The sequence below is a fragment of the Sceloporus undulatus genome, chromosome 3 (genome assembly GCF_019175285.1).
Source record: "Sceloporus undulatus isolate JIND9_A2432 ecotype Alabama chromosome 3, SceUnd_v1.1, whole genome shotgun sequence".
NCBI lineage: Eukaryota > Metazoa > Chordata > Lepidosauria > Squamata > Phrynosomatidae > Sceloporus > Sceloporus undulatus.
In genome coordinates, this window is record NC_056524.1 from 28546596 (window position 1) to 28568158 (window position 21563).

Here is a 21563-nt window from a genome sequence, read left to right on the forward strand (position 1 = left end):
AGTCGGTATGAAGTGGTATATAAATGAAGCTTGTTTTGTTGTTTGTGTTTTGATTTCAAACAACAAATTTAAAAGAGTATCTCAAAAACCAAAGAAGGGATTCCAACGCTTCTAAAAGATTTTCAGCCTTAAGACCAATGGCATCACCCTAGTGCAGTAACTCGTGTTGTTGCCCCCAGGCTGTCTGGCTTACCCCCCTCAGCCACCCCCTCCACCAGCCCAGTTACCTCTGCCATGGTGGGGGTGGACTGCTGCTACCATTTGACACCCTTTTTCGGGTCTGGCATTGCTGATGGTCAGTCAGGAGAGAGAGGCAACTTGCTTTCCTACCTGGTTAGCAGACCTGCCAGACCCGTAAGACAGCCCTTTCCCACCAGCCACTGGTGGGGTTGGGCTGTTTTGCCACCCCACAGCCTTTTCTGCATCTGGCAGAGATGCTCAGTGAACAAGAAAGAGGGGTGACTCATTTTCCTGCCTGACTAGCAGACCTGGAAAGCAGCCACAGGTCATGGGGGGTGGGGGTGGGATACTGCTGCCACCTGGCAGCCTTTCCCTCACTCAGCCAGTAGCCCTGCCATATGCACAAGGAGCTGCTGGGCAGCAGCATTGGCTACAGCCAATGGACAGTAGAGGTGTCCTGACTGGCAGACATGGTTGAATGGGGGGAGGGGTCTCTTAGGATGGAGGGGGCTGACTGCCCCCACTGGGTGTTCACCTGCCCCCCTCAGAGTGTCACTTGGTGTGGTCTGACTCCCCCATCCCACCCCCCTATGGAGGCCTTTGGTTAAGACTAACTTGAGGGCTAGCTACCCAGACACTCACCATTTTGCAGTGTGGAGGTGGCTACAGCTTGTACTTGGGAAGGTATCTTTGTGATATATTGGTTTGAACATTGTGCTATGACTCTGGAGACCAGGGTTTGAATCCCCCCCTCAATTATGGAAACCTTGGGCAAATCCCACTCTTTCAGCCTAATATGAACCTCAGCAAACCCTCGCTGAACAAATCTTGCCAAGACAACCCTGCAAGTCAGAAATAATTGCACACAACAACAAAAGGAATCAGACCCAGTTTGATCTTGGAAGCTAGGCAGATTCAGCCATGGTTAGTATTTGAATGGGAGATTGCCAATGAAGACCAGGTGCTTTAGACTATACAGTATTTCAGAGGAACGAGCAAACCCACCTTGCTTAAGAAAACTCTGTGAAATTCATGGAGTCACCATAAGTCAATATGGTTGATTTTAGAAATGGTAAGGGAGTTTAGGTTTTGCTCCCCCTCCCCCCCCCCATAGGATGGGAATTGTGTGTAGCCTGCAGGTTGCATGAGACCTCTGTGTAGTTCTTGCCCAACCTTCCAAGATACCTTCATCAAAACTTTGGAGGTTTCTGAAGCCCAGGAGAAATTTCTCACCAAAGGCCTCTAGGTGGTAGAATTTTCTATTAAAATGCCTTTTGAGACCCTCCATATAGAGTTGTGAAGGTCAGGGGGGGGGGGACTGACAAATTCAGGGGGCAATGTTTCCCCCCCCCTTTTTTTCTGAAGTCACTTTTCTCTGAAAAAAATGATTATGGAATATTTTCTTTTAGAATGATGACTAAAGATAATGGGATTTATATATTTATTCCTCCCACATAATTTCTAAAAACTATGTAGCAGCTTGACTTTTATGGAAGATTATGTACAGTATCTCACATCATTGTAATTTCAAGTCTTGGTTTTCTTTGATCAGTACTTTTTATAGGAATGAGTGCTTTATATCTGCTTGGCAATATGGAAGTATAGAGTAGACAAAATATTTTTCTTTGTTTTACTTCAGTTGGTGGTCCCTTTTGTTTTTATTAGTGTTCTCTCACCCCCCCTTTTTTTTGCTTACTCTTTACAAACTGGCAAAAGCAAAGAAGTTACTTACAACTCAGATGTTCCTTACCATTCAGAACCCTTTAACCCCACTTGCAATAATAATATGTTTAAAAAATAAATTCAAGTTGTAATTATTTTCTAAATAAATGGTATCTTTACTATATCAACATGAAACTTTTACACTGAGTTCAATTATACATAATGCATTTTTCTACCTAAAGTATTCAAGTGACTTTTAATCAGCAAAGGGGGAGTTTGTAAAACTTTTCCAAAAAAATCTGTTTCCCCCCCTTAATTACAGAAACATTCTGCTTGAATACTTTTCCTTTTTCTATGGTTTCAAAATTTCCAGATATTTTATATCTCAGTTTTTACACCTGAAAAAGGACTGAAACAGTGACTCATGCAGTATGAGCCACAGTGGTCTAGATTGAACAAAAATGGGGCAAATATGGCCCATAGACCTTCTTTGACTGCCCACACCTTTCCTAAGAGATCCTTTCCCTTAATTTCCAGATCATACTACCTTGGATAACCTCTTACTTTATGCGTGAGTGTGGCCATGTAAATTCGCTTTCTCTTTTGGACATGTAGGATCAGCAACCATGGCTCCAAAAATAGCAGTGGCAGCTCCATAACATGATTATATTTTCTTCTTCCTGTTTCTGATCCTGATTTAAGGTTACCCCCTTTTTTCCTGTCAGGTTCCTCCTCTTTAGATGCTACATAATTGGCAGGTAGAACATGAACATGGTCACCATGAGTTGCCATGAGCTAGAAACAATTAGAATGCACACAACAACAACAAACAATAACAAATTGAATATGGCCAATGCAGGTGGCTGAAAATGTAACTTGGTTTCTTTTTTATAATGTCTTAGTTTTTATCATATAACCTTTATAAACAAGATAGCAAGAGCTTGAATTTTTAAAAAAGCATCAAATGTGCCAGCAAGAGGTGCATCTACCCCTTCTTTGAGCTCACATTCAAAATAAAACAGCCTAGGCTTTTTAAAAAATATGCTTTGTTTTTTGCTCTTCTGTGGATTTTGTTAGCAGGTTATATAGCAGTTTTTCTGGTGTATTGTAAATTTTCTGGTGTAATGGGGCAGCACCTGGGTGGTTGTCATAAAATCTAAAGCAGCTGAAAGATGAGCAGCTATAAAACTGGGAGTAGCATCATCACCACTGTTGCAACAAGTCCACTCTTCTATCTCCCCCCCCCCCCCACATATATGTTTTATAGCCACAGAGTTTGCTGGCTAGGATGCTTTCTCGGTTCTTTTCTAAGGCTGCAGCAGCTCTTGAAACTCTCAATCTGCCTTCAAGATATAGTAAAAATCGATCATGGTTGGACAGTGCTGTTTAGCAACATACATTGCCACTTTGTTGCCCACAAAATGGGGTAATGGCAATTTTTTATGTGCAGCTCATTTAAACATATGGTAGTACAATGTTTAAAAGTGATATGCTCCTTTTTTGTATCTTTTAAATTACGTTTCAAATGTATTTTAAACTGTGTTAACCATGTGCCTTTCAACAGAATTGTTATTTAATTGCTTTTTAACTTTTGTAAAATAAGTTTTTAGCTAAATTTCTATCTTAAAATTTTTGTATGCCACCTTGGTCTCATCCTGGGAGAAAAGGGGGCATAAATTGATTGATTGAATGAATACATTAACAGTCCACATAGCCAAACTCCCAAATGTGTTTTAAAAAATTCAAATAACAACAAACTAATTGTAGCAGTTTTTGTCTTTGTTAGGCACTGTCTTTTGTAAAGTTAATAGTTTCTAACTGCCTATTTAAGCCCAAGCTGTCTCCAATGCTTTGCCCAATAATAAGAACCGTCATAACAACATGTTGTTGTTGGGAAAATCCCTCCCTCAGCCTACTGTATGAATTGCAACTATGTTCAGAGGGAAATGAATTATGGGGATAGGGTGGCAAATTATATCATCATCTCTATTAATCCACAAGTCATAGCATTCTGAACCGATGAACAGTGATGTAGACTTGAGCCAGTTGACTCAGACTCAAGTTGGACTCAAGTCGCTTTAATGACTTGACTTGGACTTGACTCAGCAATAAATGATGCACTGACTCAGCTCAAATTATGACTTGTATATTTTTAGCGACTAACTTGCTGCTATCATCCACTTCAAGCAGCAGGCAAGATCCACCCCCAGAGTGTAGGGCATGATTCTCAGAGGATAACAACAAATGTGTTAGGCAGTGGGCTTGAGGCTTTAAAAATGTAAGAAGCCTCCTCTGATGTGCAGTGGGGATAGGCTGCTGAGCAGACTTCAACCCCCACATCAAGCCCATTGACTAGCACATTTGCTGTTACTCTCCAAGAAATATGCCTTACCCCCTTCTTTTCTGTTCAAGATGGTTCCCAGAATTGAGATTCAAGGCTCAAATAAAAGACTTGAATGCATCACTGCCTGTGAGCCCTGGCTCCAATGCACCACTGGATGCTTACCAAGAAGCAGCTGTTACTTGTCTCTGGTGAACAGGCAAGTTACCGATACTTCTGTTGCTATCTTTTCAAAGAGTATTTAGGTCACTACCTTATTTACAATAGTTGCAGAAATACTCTGCTTGTGTACTGTTTGTATAGCCACCCCAGTTAAAACTACAAATGTTCCTTTTTAAATCCTCATCCCCAATTTGATGAGAAAAGAAGTGTTTCTTCCATAGTGCCTTGCACTGAGTCATACTTTATCAAAGTTTTATTATGTTCACTTATGAAAATTGTTACCTTTGATCAAGGAACATTGCCTAACTTTTTCTGGCTGGAAGGGCCAATGTAGTTATGGTCTTGAATAACTACATTTAATTTAAAGTATCTTGAGGGAAATTAGCGTTACAAAGTCAGATTTCATGCCAGTCTGATTGGGAAAAATGGAAATCTCAAAAGGTGTTCTAGATAATGTTCACAGTAAATGGCTAATATATAATATACCTGATGTTGCCTGCATGCTGAGTTATATAACACTGGGAGTCTATTGGCCTCCATTCAAATCTCTTGCAACCTCCTTTATGGGAAATCATTGCCTAACAACACAGCAACTAGATTTATCAGAGGAGCAGTTTGAATCTTATGGTGATCCTATGGCAGTATCAGGGCAGAATCATGACTAAAATTTAGATGATCTATAAATCAAATAGATGGTTATTCTCACTTTTAAAATAATCCCCCTTTTTTGGTAGCATTTGGCTGGAGAACTCAGATTTTGTATTTTGTTGTATTTTGCTGTGTGGCTAACACATCTATTCATGATTATTTTCCCCTGGATTTCAAGATACCAAATTTAACCACAACAGCAGAAATTTAAACAAGTGACTGGGGACTTAACTCTTCGAGGTTTTCTACCTTCAAGAAAGGTAAAACTTTTTCATTGGACTATAACTTGGAACTATAATTTGGCAAGTTTTACCTATACTGCACCTAATTCCCCCCTCCCCCAGATGTAACATACAGAGACTCCTTGAGAAATTCAATGTTCTCTGCCTAAGAAAGGAGCAGCTAGCTTTGCACAGGACAGGGACATCTGGCTCTCAAGAGAAGTTACTTTTCTGTTGCTAATGGGAGTTCTATTACCTGTTTTTTTTTTAAATGGCTCTTTGTCCCTAGTCCTTACATGGCCAATAATGGGAGTAGCCTTGGCCCAATGGCGTCACTATGGGGACTGCACCAGGTGACACCCTAAGGAGGGGATGACACAACTTTTCCTCAAACACCTACCTTTTGGCAGAAATGGACTGTGGCATTCATCTGCTTCACTTTAAAATGCTTTAAGAGATTGTGGGAGTAGGTTGCTCACAGGGCTTGTTTGGGATATTTGGCTGCCTGAGGTAAAAGATAAAATGGCACCTTGCTCTTGGTCCCCCCCCCCCAAAGTGTTGCCAGATTGGTGGTTGCCTCTGACTTTAACATCCTGCACCACAGTTGAGGAAACAAGGCTACTTTAAGGGGAATGAAGCAGGCCACTTGGTACACACCCTTTGCTCCTGAGGCACTTAAATAATAATAAAATAAAAATTTTATTTATATTGCTCCGCCTCTCCCTATGGATTGAGGTGGGTTCACAACCCCCCAACATACAAATACAATCAATAAAATACAGTAATTTCCAGTAAACAAACAAACAAACAAACATGTCTCCTTTACCTAACAGTAGGGTCAGTGATGGCTTCACAGGCTTCTCCAGTGCAGAAAGGCAGTCTGCTCAGGAAAAAAAAGAACTACTACTACTACTACTAATAGGATTTATTTATATGCCGCCCAGTCACTGGGAATCTGGGCGGCTTACAACAGAGGGGATAATAGACGGTTCCCTGCCCTCAGGCTTAGAATCTAAAAAGACACGGCACAAAAGGAGAAGGAAATGGTGAGTAGGGGAGGGGATCAGGTCCAGCAGTTCTTCTCTCCCTCTGAGGCCTGGACCAAGGCAGATGGACTTGAGTGAGGGCTCTTCTTCTTCAGGCTAGCCCTGATGGATCTGGGCCTGCCTGGTCAACTCCCTCGCAGGCCGGAAGATGACAGTTATGGAGGGAGGAGTCTCTTCCTTCAGGCTAGCCCTGATGGAGCTGACTACAGGGCTGACAGCATTTTCTAAAACTTTGAGATGATTGACAAAGGGCAGCATATTCAGCTGAAATTGGAAAAGCAAGTTCATTCCCAAACCACTTTTATAACGGCATGAGAAACACCAAATTTATAAAAGTAGAGATTGTTTCTGGGTTACAATTGCTTTAAGACAGTGATTGTATGTCTAAAGATACTAAATGAATTGTTCCAGTACCTGTTTAATTGTTTTTCTGTTAGTCACATGAACACAGTACACCATTGTGATTATAGCTGATGCTGAATACCAATACCACCACCATCATCAGGTTCTGAAAGGCTGTTGTAGTCTATAAGTGCTTCTAGTAGGGCTATGGTATAAACAGAAATTGAGATTTAGTTATTCGGTTCAAACAGCTGATTAGTTCTTTGCAGACTGGTGGGTCTACTAGTCTGGACCATTGTGATTTTTACTTTTCAAGTGCATTATTCAGAGTTTTGAAGTAATGTGTTAGAAGTAACAATACTACATGTAGTGTGTTATTTTCTTGGGGGGGAATAACAACAAAACTATTGATTTTACTTTTTGAAAAAGTAATTGAAAAAGTCATGACCCCCTCCCCATAAACAAGTATTGCTTATCTATAATACTTGTTACATACTTGTTATTATTGACTTTTTACTCTTAAACCAGAGGAGGATACTTTGCTTAGGGCTTCCCCTAAACCTGAGGCCATCCTTCTTATAGTACTGTGAGCCCTTGGCATCCACTAGAGTTTGATTCCAGGACCCCCATGAATACAAAGCTCCATGGATACCAAAGTCCCATTATATCCAATGGCTTTGTAATTGTGTAACTTATATAAAATTACAAAATCAAGGTTTGGTTATTTGGATTAAAAATTTTTTTCCCCAAGGTGTAGATGGTTGAATCCATGAATGCAGAATCAGTAGATATGTAAGGCCAACTATAATTCTGTAAATAAAATCTATTGCACTTCCCTTCAGTGATACTTGAAAGAAAAATATTTCTGGAGATTTGTTTAACAAAGTGTGTTCACAGGCAGAATTATTAGTCCAATTAGAACATGAATGAACTCCATATAAAACAGTTTGAGACCACTTTAACTGCCCTGGGTTAATGCTTGCGAATCCTGGGAATTGGAGTTTATTGTGGCACCAGAGCTCTCTGACAGAGAAGGCTAAATGTCTCAGAAAACTACAGTTCCCAGAATTCCCTAGCATTAAAGCGGTCTCAGACTGGATTATTTCTGAAGTTTGTTTTGGACTATAGTTGTAGCTGCTGAGTCCAATGATGGTAGGAGCTGAAAATCGGCTCTGGGTTTAAGTATGAATTTTAATGGCGCTATCCAGTGGTGTAGCTACAGGAGGGTATAACAAAATGAGAGCATTGCCTCTTCAAATAAGAATTCAACACCTGAACTCTCCTTCATGCCCCAAATTTCTAGTATTTCGGAGAGTGAGACACTGAAAATTGTTCACACCTAGAATTCTTATTTTAGCTCTGTTTGCATTCCCTGGGTAACTTTTGCTTGCTTGTTTTCTTTGGATTTCCAAATGCTGAACTGCAGTTGAATTACTGCAATGCCAGAAATTTGCATACTGATGGAACATTTCATTTGGGGTTGCCAAATTCTTGTTTGCTGGGCCAGTGCCTTTCTTTCCCCCCCCCACCCCTATGGCTACATCCCTGGAGCTGTCCAAAGTGCTGAACCCATTTGGGGAGAGGATCCTTTAACATCCAAATTAAAACCTCTGGCAGATTCACCACCCCACTCACACAGAAGCCACCTACAGTCACTGACTTATTTATTTATTTATTTATTTATGCATGCCTCACTTTTCCCCCAGTAATAGAACTAAAAACAACACAGATTAAAAACTATACAAAAACATCAGTAAAATATAAATATGAAAGTTATTTTAAAAATGGTTAAACTATTTCTAAAATAAAAACCATTAAAATTCATTAAATGGCCATATTAAAAATCAACAAAACAGCACAGCACTCCTTTCAAAACCCATCACAGTCAGTTTCTAAAAGCCTGATGGAATGAGAATGTCTTTACTTGCTGGTAGAAGGAGAACAAGGAGGGAGCTATCCTAGCTTCCTGAGGGTGAGAGTTCAAAAGTTTGGGAGCAGTCATTGAGAAGACCCTCTCCCTTGTTTCCACCTTGTTTCCAGCCCTTCCACCTTGTGTCCTCAGTTATAGTTCTGAGTTCATTGTTGAGTTCTGTTTCAACAGATGCAAAATAACCTTTCACGGCCTATAAAATGAATACTGTATCTTTTAAAAACATCAGTCTGTAAATAATGTTATCAAATGTTCTGTATGTCTCACTGTGTCAAAGGACTCCTTGAAACATTGGATCTGGTATGATACTCAATCAGAAAGGCTTATGAAACTTTTTTCAGAATCAGTTACCCTTTCGGAAAGGGGATGAGCTTGGCAGCCATAAGCTGTTTACAATGCATAATGTCAGGAAGAATCTTTGTACAGTTGTCTTTTATGTGCTAAGGATGCCTCTGTCTCTAACAATTACTCATCTGCTGGAATTCTTCCATCTGGTTGAAAACAGCTGCCATTTTAATAATGCCTCTGAATAAATTAAAAGGCAATCCCAGAAGCACTGAATTGGTGAATGGAAACAATATATTTTGTTTTATGTATTCTGCAGGTATCCTGGAATTTATCAGTATAGCAGTGGGCCTGGTCAGCATTCGAGGGGTAGACAGTGGACTTTATCTTGGAATGAATGAGAAAGGCGAACTATATGGCTCGGTAAGTTCCTTACATTTTGAGAAATGTTGGCCTCAGTATACTTTAATTGAGTTAAACTGTTATGATTATTGTGTCCAAATCATGAGTGTATAACATACAGTCTAATTGCCTGCAGTCCTTGGCCTAATTTCAAAAAGATGATGGAGAGAAGGAAAGGAAGAAACTGAGTAACTCACCTCATTACTGGTATAGAACTCACAACATATGACCCATATGACTGCCAGTTCAGAATCATCCCAGACCCTGGGTTTTCCAGGTCCAAACCTGAGACTAGGGAAGATCCTTGCTGATGTCATTAAGTACCACTCACAGCTGTGTAACGGAGAGCACTCCCAGCTGTCCAATCAGAAGGCAGCTGAGGGCCAGCCAATAGCCTGTAGGCTGGAACTTTTGAAGATTCCGAACTGACAGTTGGGGAGTCAGTTGGAACTGGGACAGTTTAGAACGGGAGTTAGGGTTTAGAATCTTGGGGAGAGAGGACTGAGGTCCAGGAGTTCCTGCGGGAATGAGTTAGGGGCTGGAATCCTGAGAGGGAGGGTTCCAGGGCTCGAGAAGGACGGTTAGGGGTAGAGTCTGTGTAGAAAGGGCTCCCTACCATTGCACTGCCAGACCTCTAGGAGAGGATGGGACTGGAGTGTAATATCCTGCAGGATATGGTTAGCCTTGGTGGCTGAGTTAAGAGAACGCACTGTCTAAAGAGAGGCAGGAAAGTCTCTAGGTGATAGAGGGATATCTAGGGAAAAGTAAAGTGACAGTAGCCTAGTCAAATAATACAAGTGTAACTAAGTAACCTGTGCCTGAACTAACAATTACATAATATCATTCAGTTCAAGAAAGAGATGTTCAACCATTCTGTTTAATTAAGTTTATATTTTGGTTTACATAAAAACTTGTCAGTCATACATATCAGCTCCACGCTACTATATAAAGAAAAGACCCTACCGCCAGCCCTTAAAAGAGGGTAGTCATTACAAAATTGGTGGCAGCAATAAGGAAAGAAGGGTAACCGTTACAAGCTGCTCATAAGTTGTCATTCAAATATTCACTGACCCAGAATGCATGTTCTGGTTTGGAAATTAAGACAGAATTTTTTTAACCAGATGGGCTGTTCTTAGATCAAAGTGAAATTTTGATCTTCCTCATTATTCCTTTTCACTTACTTAGAGGGATGGAATAAGTAACATTTAACCTAGTTTACTTGCTTCTTGCCAGAAAGTGGATGCAGAGCAGAGCGGAGGGTGAGTCCTGGTACTACAATGACTGGGAGGAAAGGAGAAAGCTAAGTAAATACATAGACTGCCAAGTGACAGTTTATTAGTTGCAGCAACAAATTAATTCAGCCTTGCAACAAGAGCTGGAAATTTACATACAGCTCTTCCCTCTTTCCTGGAGCTGAGCCCACTTAAACTGCAGAATTTGCACCCTCATCTCCCACCTGAAGATAACCCATGAAAGCTGGATAATCAAGTCCAGAGATTTGGCAACCCTTCCCCTGAGGCAGTGCAGCCCTAGATAGAAGTAAGGTTTACCACCCTAGAAATATATCCAGGTGATATTCAGGTGTATATAGCAGGGCCACAACTTTCCCATTTCCCATGCTGCTGTGGGTTCCACCTCCAGTTTCTAAGAAAACTGAAAGTGATTGGAAAGTTATTTCTGGTTTCAGGAAAAGTCTCATGTTTGGAGACCAAAACAATGTATACAGTGCACTTTGTTTTATCCAAGCATTACACCCTCTGAATGCCTTTGAAAGCTCGATTCTCCATTTTTCTCCATTTTTAAAAAAATGTGGAACCTTGGAGACTCATGGGAGAAACTCTGGGAGCTGAAACAGGCTGACCAGGGTAACTATTTGCACCTTTGGAAGATAGAAATAATCCCTGCATGGAGAGCATTTTCAGTTGTGGAGAAGGTAAGTTTAGAGGGGTACCGTAGTTCTATAATGATGCACAGATAGGGACCCAGCACATCTTGAATTAGTCAGTGATGGAGTGGAAGAGCCAGAGGAAGAACTAAGAGAGGCTTAGATTGTAAGGCAGAGGGTAAGGGAGCATCAAATTATCAATTTGTAAGATGCTCTGGGAGCCATTTCAGCTGGAAGGCAAGGTGTAAATACTACAAACAAACAAACAAACAAACAAACAAACAAACAAACAAAATCATCTCCTGAACTGGGCTAAATAATATTTTAATCTCTCAGAGGGAAGGAAGTGACCCAACGCAATGGTGTAGAGATGGCAGATAAGATGTATATAGATAATGAGAACCATTGTTGGTCAAATAAAATGTTTCATGATCTTTGTGGCAACACTCCATTCACAGCATGTTAAAATGGTAGAGGGATGCTGTTCATGTGAAAAATGGACTGTGTTGGCACCTTCAGATACATTAGAATAAACTACTTAGAATGTGAGTAGTACTTAAACAGTATAGCGGAGAAGACTGCATTTACACAGAGTTTATCTAGTGGTAGTAGGATGTTCTGCAGTGATGCAGGATGTTTGGTTTGGGATTCTTTAGGATTATTTTGTAAGGACACTACTTTGATGGCATTGCATTTAATGATTGTATAGAACCACATTTATCTGGCAGGAGAGCCAGCATGGTGTAGTGGTTTGAACCTTGGACTCTGGAGACCAGGGTTCGAATCCTGGATCAGCCATATAAACCCACTGGGCCTGGGCAAGTCACACACTCTCTCAACCACAGAGGATGGCAATGTCAGAACTCCCTCTGAACAAAACTTGCCAAGAAAACCACATGATAGGGTCGCCTTAGGGTCAGCATAAGTTGGAAACGACTTGAAGGCATACAACAACAAATTCCCACTGAGCTGAATTGCCTTTGAGTATATGTGTATGGTGGAGATAGTGTGGTGAAGTGGTTAGAATTTTGGACTAGGACTTGGAGAAACCAATGTCTGAATCCATGAAAACCTACGGGTTGATTCTGGGCAAACTATACTCTCCCAGCCTTAGAGAAAGGCAGTGGGGCAAGCCTCCTCTGAATAAATCTTGCAGAGAAAACCCTGTGATGAGGTCATCAGAATCTGGAGTCAACTTGAAGGCACATAACAGCAAGAAAAACAACTGTACTGTGTTTTGCCTGGGAAATATGAAAACTAACAATTGTTAGTTGTGTGATGGTTCATTAATACACGTTAGCCATCACACACAAGTGTGCAAGCAAACATCACTAGTGCTTTGTTTTTTGCCACCTCATTGGTCATCCTAATTGCAAATTCTTGAACAACTCTGTTAGGAAAGCAATGGCTATTTATGGATTGGCAATCAAGAAGAAATGTATCTGTTTATTGTCTGTTTATATTCTGCCTTTGAGTCTCAAAAGGCACTCTAGGCAGCTCTTTGTGCAGCAGGAGTGTAGCTACAGGGTGTGTGTGTGAGGTCATCACCATGACATTTTCTTTCAGTCCCCCAATTTGTACCATTGCAGAGAGTGAGACACTGAAAATCATTCACCCTACAGTTCTTATACTTGTTGTGTTTGCATTCCCTTGGTAATTTTATCTCCCAATTTTCTTTGGTTGCCTAAAGTGTATTTCGAAATGATCAACTGACATTTTAAGTTTTTGCATTGCTAGAAATTTTGGGACTGAAGGAAAATTTCATGAGCAGGGGCAGAAATCGTATCTGGGGGCAATGCCTTGATTCCCCACCCCTGTAGGTACACCCCTAGAGTGGCTATATAGAGGCTGTATAGTGCAGAGGTTCTCAGATGGTAGTCCATGGATAAATTATGGAACAGTGAAGAGTGGTGTGCACTCAGTGCTGCACTTAATTATTCCTCTTCTCCCAATTAAGACCTTTTTGATCACGATCAGATTATCAAACAGGGTAACAAGGCCTTGGCTTTGGTGGCTTATGCAGTTTACGTTCCCCCTGCAAACGATAGCAATGTTTGGAATTTGCAGATTGGAATGACTATCCAATCCTAGTGCCGGATAATCCTTGGAAAGGCAATGAGACAAATGTTGGTAACTGTTGTTCTTAGGATCATGTGTCTTAAAGTTGAATCCAAGATGTCACCAAAGCATTGGTCTATCTCTTCCAGTGTGGTTTCTATTCTTACTGATAGTCCTGTGATAGAATTTGCTTTTAGAGCTGCAATGTGAGATACAGTAGAGAGGGAAGGACCTGAATGCAAGTCCTTTGCTTTGTGCTTGTGACAATAAACCATCTAACCCTTTGGCTATTTTTAGCCTCAGAAATTACATGTGTGTGTATATGCCTTCAAATCACCTATCAACCCCATGAATTTTATATAGTTTTCTCAAGTCAGGGAATACTCAGAGGTGACTGCCAGTTCCTTCTTCTGAACTATAGCCTACAGCACCTAGTATTCAGTGGCAGCCTCCTATGCAAGTACTAACCAGATACTTCTTTGGTAATAGGGAGTTAGGGTAGTAGGAATAAGCAAAGAGGGGGGAAAGACAAAAATGCACACCCAACCAAGACAAAGAAAAAAGCATGCAGATTTGTATGTACTCATTTATATGTTCAGATGCAAATGTTGATAATTGGTGTGTTTTTAGCATAAAAATGGAATGTATCTCATCATAGTGGGAAAGACTGTGATCTGCTGATTCTAATAGTACTGTGGATGGGCAGCCTCACAGCCCATCCTTTTCCTCCATGACTCTTTAATTTTAAACTCCACTTGAAGCAGACAACCCTCCAAGTAGACTGTGGTGGACAGGTGTGGTGTGTTTGGGAATCAGTTTTTTTCCCTGGGACTCTCTGGGTTAAAAGTCAACTTGTAGTTGCAAAGAAAAAAAAAAGGTGGAGAGCAGCATTTAAAAATGTCAAGCAGTGTAGGGACTCATGCAAATTATCTAAAAGGTGAATTGCTCTCCTGGAGGCTTCAGAGAGGGCAGTTTTCATGTCCACAAGGAGTATCTGGAGGACGAAGAGAGATTGTCCACTGACAGTCATTGTGTAGAGAATTGGTCTTTGCGAAGCAATACAACACATGTACCATCCTTTATTCTTAAGTGTTGTTAGGCTGAGTTTGAATTATAGTAATCCTATGAATAAGAGATCACCAAGTCATCCGTTATCAACAGCCCTGCTAAGGTCTTGCACATGTAGGTATCTTGGCTTCCCTTATTAAGCCAATTTAACTGTAATTCAGTTTTCTTCTTTTCCTGTTGCCTTCCACTTCTTCCCTTATATGTCCCAAGTATGATGTCAGGGATGATGGGAGTTGTAGCTCTTCACCTCTGGCTCTAACTCACCACCTTGTTATGCAGTGGTGCTGACCAGCTTTGGTCAGTGGTTAATGCTTTTCTTCAAAGCAGCAGAGTTTCAGAGAATAGGCTGAAGACCCTGACAAGCCTTCTCACTCTTCTTCTTGAGATGTCTTCAAACTTCTCCAGGATTCTGCTGGCTCTTGTATCTTCACTCAAGACACCAGACAACTCAGTAGTCTTATATAAAAGATCTACTTTATTCTACTATATACAAATACTAATGCCCTCAACAATCTCTACAATCTCCAATATCTCCAAAACACTCCAACTATCCACAACTACCCACAAAACACATTGGCAAACATAGCAATTATTATAGCCATTGTTAATCACCACCCACTTAATCAGTTTCCACCCAGTGGGCGTGTACACTCATTTTGATTGGTTCACATAGTTCAACCCATACTTAAGAATTTCATCATTTCACCTTGTACACTTAATGAATCTCAGGTGTTTCCAATTGTACATTCTACAATTCTGTCCTTGACATTCAAGACTTCTAAATTACATTAGCTTTTTCACCTGTGTGGCTTCTTAATTGCTCTTGCTTAGTCATTGTGACTTTCACATACATGTTTTATTTCTACTACTGTATGTCCCATGTTGCATTTTCCTTAACATATGATAGTCTCAGTTGAGTCATTTTGGCTCTGGTGAGGGTTCAGGATTGATTTGCTTGTGAATTATTATTATTATTATTAACCTTTATTTATACAAATCCATCTATTTGTCTTTTGGGCAGTCCATTGTATTTGTAGTCCAGCACCTGTAGCTTTATTTAGTACTGTATCCAACTTTTGCAACCATAAATGGAATTGGAAGTATTATGGCATGGACCAGCCTGACTTTGGAAATCAGTAATATGCCTTTTGTATGTTCTGTACTGTCCTACCAGAGGTAAAAGGATTAAGGGGTCCCCTTTCCCCTGACATTTATGTATCCAAACTTGTAGCATCCCATTGTTGTATATCAGTTTTGTTTTTTAAGGGCATGAGATTGTGCTGCACAAAGTCTTTGGGCATTGTTTTCCAAAATAATTCTGCCTCTCTTCCCAATTATTTTTCCTTCAGTTCCCAAACTATAGCAAATCTAAGAGTTCTAGATGTGATTGAATTTCAGCGCCTCACTCTCTGCAATGCTAGAAATTTGGGAAATTTCATTGGAAGGGCAGAATTTTTTTTGGGGGGGGGCAGAGCCCTCATTCTCCCCCCACTCTCCCACCCCATAGCTGCATGTTTGCCAGGCTCAAAGGGTTGGAGTGCTGGGATTTTTTGATTAGCAAGGACAATGATATAATCTACCCCTACCCCCCAGATCCCATAATGTATAGAAATGCAAGCTCAGTCACTGATAGATTTTTATATACTAGAAATCACTACAAACCAATACTGGATGAAATACAATGGGACTGTTCACACTAAACAATTGTAGCACTATGGTCCATAGCTATGGCAACTTCCTGTAGAAATCTAGTGTTTGTAGTTTGATGAAACATTAGTGCTTCCTGGCTGAAAATTCTAAATATTCCCTCCACTCCCAGTCCCAGCATTGTATAGGAGTGAACCATGGCAACTGAAATGAAATCATAGTACTATATTTGTATAGTATGAATGGGCCCCTGACTATAGGGGATGGGAGAGTTCAGGTCCACACTATAGTCCAACAACAGTGCAGTCCTATACATGCCTCTACTCATTGTTTTCAATGCCGCTTACTCCCAGAATTGTGAGAGGATTGCTACCCAAGAGGACTTGGAAATTTTAATGTAATAAATGGGGCCTGCAGTTTTATTCTTTTAAGAGGCCATTATTGCATTATAAACAGGCCAGTATTAAGGCTTTTGAAAGTCTTTTATTTAGTTTTTTTTAAATTGAAGAGCAAATGTTTACATTCTATAATGCTAAGCATGACGCTGGCTTCTTATACCAAAGAAATGGATTTGGAAACTTGTTAGATTTGAACATTTGAGCTGGCATTTGCCCTTCCTGTGTTAATTTTGCAATTGGTTCTCATGAGAATTTTAACATCATATTGAACTACAGAAGCTCCCCTCAGCCCGGAATATATTAATGTGCAAGGAGCTAATGAAGAACTTGGCAGTTATTCATCTGGGGCATAAGCTATGCTTTTGTGCAATTCCCATTTCTGATGGCGGGGCTTGCGTAGGAGGAATTCCTGGTGGATTGTAGCCCTAGGCTGGCTGAGTTGGCTTTCAAAACTGTCAGCAGAAGATGGGGATTGCCATCAGGCTTCATTGTGATGAAAAGTGGCTGTGATCTAATTCCATTACTTTCAATGAAACATAACATCTAATATTCATGATCCTTTAGGGCCTTGTTGACACTGGCAAAATTAGTACCCATATTTCAACAGCTGCCAACAGTAGCAGAAATACTGTTGTGGCCTGGAATCAATGCATATTTTCTTGTCCTCATGGGCCTTGATGAATATGCCAACAAATAAGCATTTGGGGATATTGGATTGTGCCAACCAGTATGCTAGGGCAGTGTTGAAAAACTTGGCTTGAGATGCCAAAGCTGTACAAGTATTGTTGGCTGCTGACATTGCAGTACTAAGGTGTTTCATATTATATGTGTAGCATTTAAGAGGGAAAATAAATGCTTATGCTGAAATTGCCACGTTATAAATCACATGCATTATAGCTGGTTTACAGAGTCCAAACCATGTTAATCTTCAAGGTGCCAGAAGGCTCTTTGTTGTTTTTTCTAAGAGAGACAACACTTTTGGAAGTTGTCTGTAATGGATGCAATCTATAGAGAAGTGAAAAGAGAAAAGCAGAGATGGCATCCGTCATTGTTGTTTATGATGGTGGTGTTGGCGGTGATTTTTGGTTTGAGAGGACCCTGGAGAAAAGATGACTAAAGTCTGTAATGTAGTAAGGCTTGCCAGTACAACTTGGCATTGTGCTGCCCTTTTCCTGACAGGCTTTTCATGTTCCACAGGTAGCTAGGAACCCAGTGACAGGCAGCCTAGCTGTGGCACTAACAGGACTCAGGATTCAAGTAGCTGGAATTATGGGTTTCACTGTTTTAATTCTGGTGGTTACATCCTCAGACAAAGTATGTTGTGTTGGGGACAAGGTGATCAAGTGGCCCAGTAGCAGCAATATTGGCTTTGGTGCAGGGATATAGCTATTGGGAGGGAGAGGGCAAAATGGGCATAGCCTTTCATAGGAATTGTGCCCCTTCCCTGATGAATTTTTGCTTTAGTGCAAAAATGCTAAACACTGCAGTAGCTTAAAACTCAATTGAACATTTAGCAATACAGGCATTAAAAGAAAGGTGGCTGGCAAAGTTACACAAGGAATGGAATCACAGCAAAATAGAAGTGTTCTAAGTGTTCATAATTTTCAATGTCTCACTTTCTGCAATGCTAGAAATTTGGAGAACTGAAGGAATATTTAATGGAGGGGGGATATTATTTGGGGTCATGCCCTTATTTTGCCCATGCTGTAGCTACATTCCTGCTATAGTGGTAGCTCAGGAGCAGTGTTTATAAAAGTGCTAGACAGCTGGGGAATTGTTTTAATTACCCACCAGATTATACATGGTGGGGGAAAGTCAACTGTGTACAATTTAAATGGCAGAAAATCCTGCCACCTAGCCTTGCAATTCTGTCAGCATTGGCAAATGCCAAATTATGAGGAGACCTGCACTCCAGATGCACAAGCAGCCGTGGGGCCCCCTATTTATTTATTATTATTATTAACCTATATTTATAAAGTGCTGTAAATTTACACAGCGCTGTACATAAATTTTTTAGTCAGACGGTTCCCTGCCCTCAGGCTTACAATCTAAAAGACACAACACAAAAGGAGAAGGGAGTGGTGGTGGGGAATAGGATCAGGTCCAGCAGATCTTCTCCACCTCCGAGGCCTGGACCAAGGCAGATGGACTGGAGGAAGGGCTTGGCTTCTTGATGGATGGTTAATAGGAGGCTTCCTGGGTCAGAGAGGGGCTCACCTCTGGGAATGCTTCTCTAAACAATATAGTCTTTAATTCAGTTTTGAAACTGGGTTGAGAAGTGATGAGGTGTGCATGTGGGGGAAGAAGGTTCCAGGAGTAAGGGGCAGCAAGCGAGAAGGGACAAATTTGGGAGGGGGCAGTGGTAGTCCTACACTGTGACAGGAGACCTTGACTACCAGAGCAGAGGGTGCGAGTAGGAATGTAAGGAGAAAGAAGGTCAGATAAGTAAGGAGGGGTCAATCCATGGAGGGCTTTGAAAGTCAATAACAAAAGCTTGTACTGGATGCGGAAGGGGAAGGGGAGCCAATGAAGGGAGGATAAAAGAGGAGAAACATGGTCAAAGCGGTGAGCAGATGTGACAATACGGGCAGCTGAAAACTGCACAGAGATTAAAGGATGGAGGTGTGAAAGAAGAAGCCCTGTCAGAAGGAGGTTACAATAATCTAGTGTTTTTCAGTACTGTATATCAGTATATATATATCAGTGTTTTTGCAGCCTTTTCAACCTTCCTATGCCTGTTACATCTCTTCCACCCTAATTTCACTGTTGTTTCTTCCCTCTCTGAAACTAGGTAACCAGCATGACATCTTCATACTAAGGTACTTGAAAAGTAATGTGATGTTGTCGTTTTAAGGCTATGTTGCCTTATCCTTAGCTTCTCTCCTTTTTAGATTTGTATTTGAGCTGGTCTCTGGCTGTTTTCCTTAGATTCACTTTCATTTTTAAGAATGTTAGAAATTCTTCACAGGTCATGTTAATGTTCAGTTTCTCCTGCAGCTCACCTTTCACAATGTTATTACTCAGCCTGTTTCTGTCCTTGATCCAGACTTGTGTCACTAAACTGAAAACTTTCACACAGTAGGCACTAACACAGGAATAGAAAGTGTGAAAGAGATTGCCTTCTAGCATTTTTTATGATCAATGTTCTGCTCCTTCAGACAATCTCTTCCTTTACATGTAGTCATCATACAGCTTATCAACGTCTATTTCAATGTGATATCCTGAAAAATAAGGCTGTCAATCTGCCCATTTCAAATCTTTATGAAATAAAAGCACTGATATTTGGTTGTTTTTTTTTAAAGTTGATGTTTCAACATTATATTATTTCACTAGATATATAATGCACATCAATATGTTATATACTTCCTCTTTGAATTTTCTATTGTCAGATGGAGACACATTGTTCAAAATTTACTTGAGCTGAAGTTCCATAGAAGTTGCCATTTGTCTTGGGTTTTGAATGGAGCCTTTCCATCACAGCATGCAATTCTGTGGTGTTGGCAGAATAACATTCCAGATTTTTCATAGCACATCTTTCTACTCCATTTCTACAGAGTCAAATAAATAAATAAATGATAAAATGGACATTATCTTTTCAGTTGAAAAGATAAACTCAGTGTATTCATTCAGCATAAGTGTTTCTACATCAATACTCAAAGCTATCACCCCATGTTTCAGACAAGTGTGAATTACATTGCCAAAATATACTGGTCCACAGGCCAGTTATCTGGCCCATAAAAGAAATTAAGAAAATCAGTCACTCACTTTGACATATTTGCCCTGTACTTTGCAGATAGAATTTTTTGGCTTTTCTCTGTGTTCGAAGATATAGTTGATTCAGGTTTAATGCACATCCCTTGCTGGTCTCATAACACTTTTTAATTTATACATACAGAGTATATGGACATAATTCCAGAATATGTGAAAGCCAGCACATATGCACTAGACCATTGCCCTTGCCCCAGCTTATTAAACAGGCCAGAGGGGGATTGGGTAACTGGATAAATGGGTTATTGTCTTTTTACAAAAAGGCAAGGCCCCAAATGTGCCTAAATGGGCCTGTTGTTATGACCTCTATAGAAAAAAAAAACCTTTGAAGGGATCAAATAATTATATTCCAGTCCTTAATATTCCCTTTAGGACAAGACATTAGCCCCTCAGTTCTTGGGATTCCAGGATGAGGCATATTATTTAGGACCATTTCAGTCTAGTTACTGTTCTAGTTATGGGGCAAAGACATCTTTGGTCACTTGAAACTGAAGTGAAAAAGGAGTGTGTCCCTGTTGATTCTGGTGGATCTTTTCAATGGTTAATATATCAACCATGGTATCCTTCTGGGTCATTGCACTGGGAAGGGGTTTGGAGGTATTGTTTTGCTATGGCTCTGGTCCTTCCTGGAAGAGTACCCTCTAGAGTACAACCATTTCAGATTAGTCATCTTGGCTTCCAGGGAGAGTTCATGCTACTCAAATGGCTCCTCCTTATGCAAATCTGTTGCTGGACAAACAAGAAAATAACACCCTTAATGAAACAAATTACAAACTTCTCACAGGGTGGTGATACACTGATGGCATTTTTATGGCCTACATTAAGGGCAAGGAATGCTTAGAAAAGTTTATATTGCCCATCAGTTCTATCCATCCAGCAATCAAGTTTGTATGTAACAACACAACTGAACATATCCCCTTTCCTAGATTTTCTCCTCATCACTGAAGATCACAAAATAGTCATATATATGCAAAATAAGCCAACTGCTAATACTTACCTGGACTGGAAATCTTGGCACCTCAAGCATATTAATAGAAATGTTACTCGAACCTTGACTCTAAGAATCAGAAACATGTGCTATGCTGAAGAAAAGTACTGTAAAAGGACCAATGAATGCAAGCAATATCTGCATCAAAGGGAATATCCTCTTTGCAAAACTGATGACAGCATCAAGGTGCCATCTGTGTCAGGCATTGTGGGCAAAAGGGAGAATCTCTGGATTCATAGATTTAAGAATTTGACATCCCATTGACTCAAATTAGAGGATTGTACCATTACTCACTAAAGAACATTGAAAATAGGATTTTTAAACTGTCACCTTGGACGCAGCTCAATTTCATCTTGAGCAACTGAAGTAAGCAGAAACAAACAAACAAACAAACAAACAATAAATCTAATTTCATAGTTCATATTTTATATAAATATATTTAATTTTTACAGCTCTGTTTTTATTTATGTGCATATAGTGAAAAACTGCATCCTTCTGGGATCCAGAGTAAAAGTGAGAGAAGTGCTGTTAG

General features: G+C 40.3%; 1 protein-coding gene across 1 annotated transcript in view; it reads left to right on the forward strand.

Moving 5' to 3' along the window:
• Nucleotides 1-21563, forward strand: part of FGF9 (fibroblast growth factor 9) — a 90825-nt gene that overhangs the window by 12911 nt on the left and 56351 nt on the right. The window contains exon 2 of the mRNA XM_042456360.1: nt 9137-9240. Coding sequence (XP_042312294.1) covers nt 9137-9240 — 104 coding nt within the window. The remainder of the gene's footprint in view (nt 1-9136; nt 9241-21563) is intronic.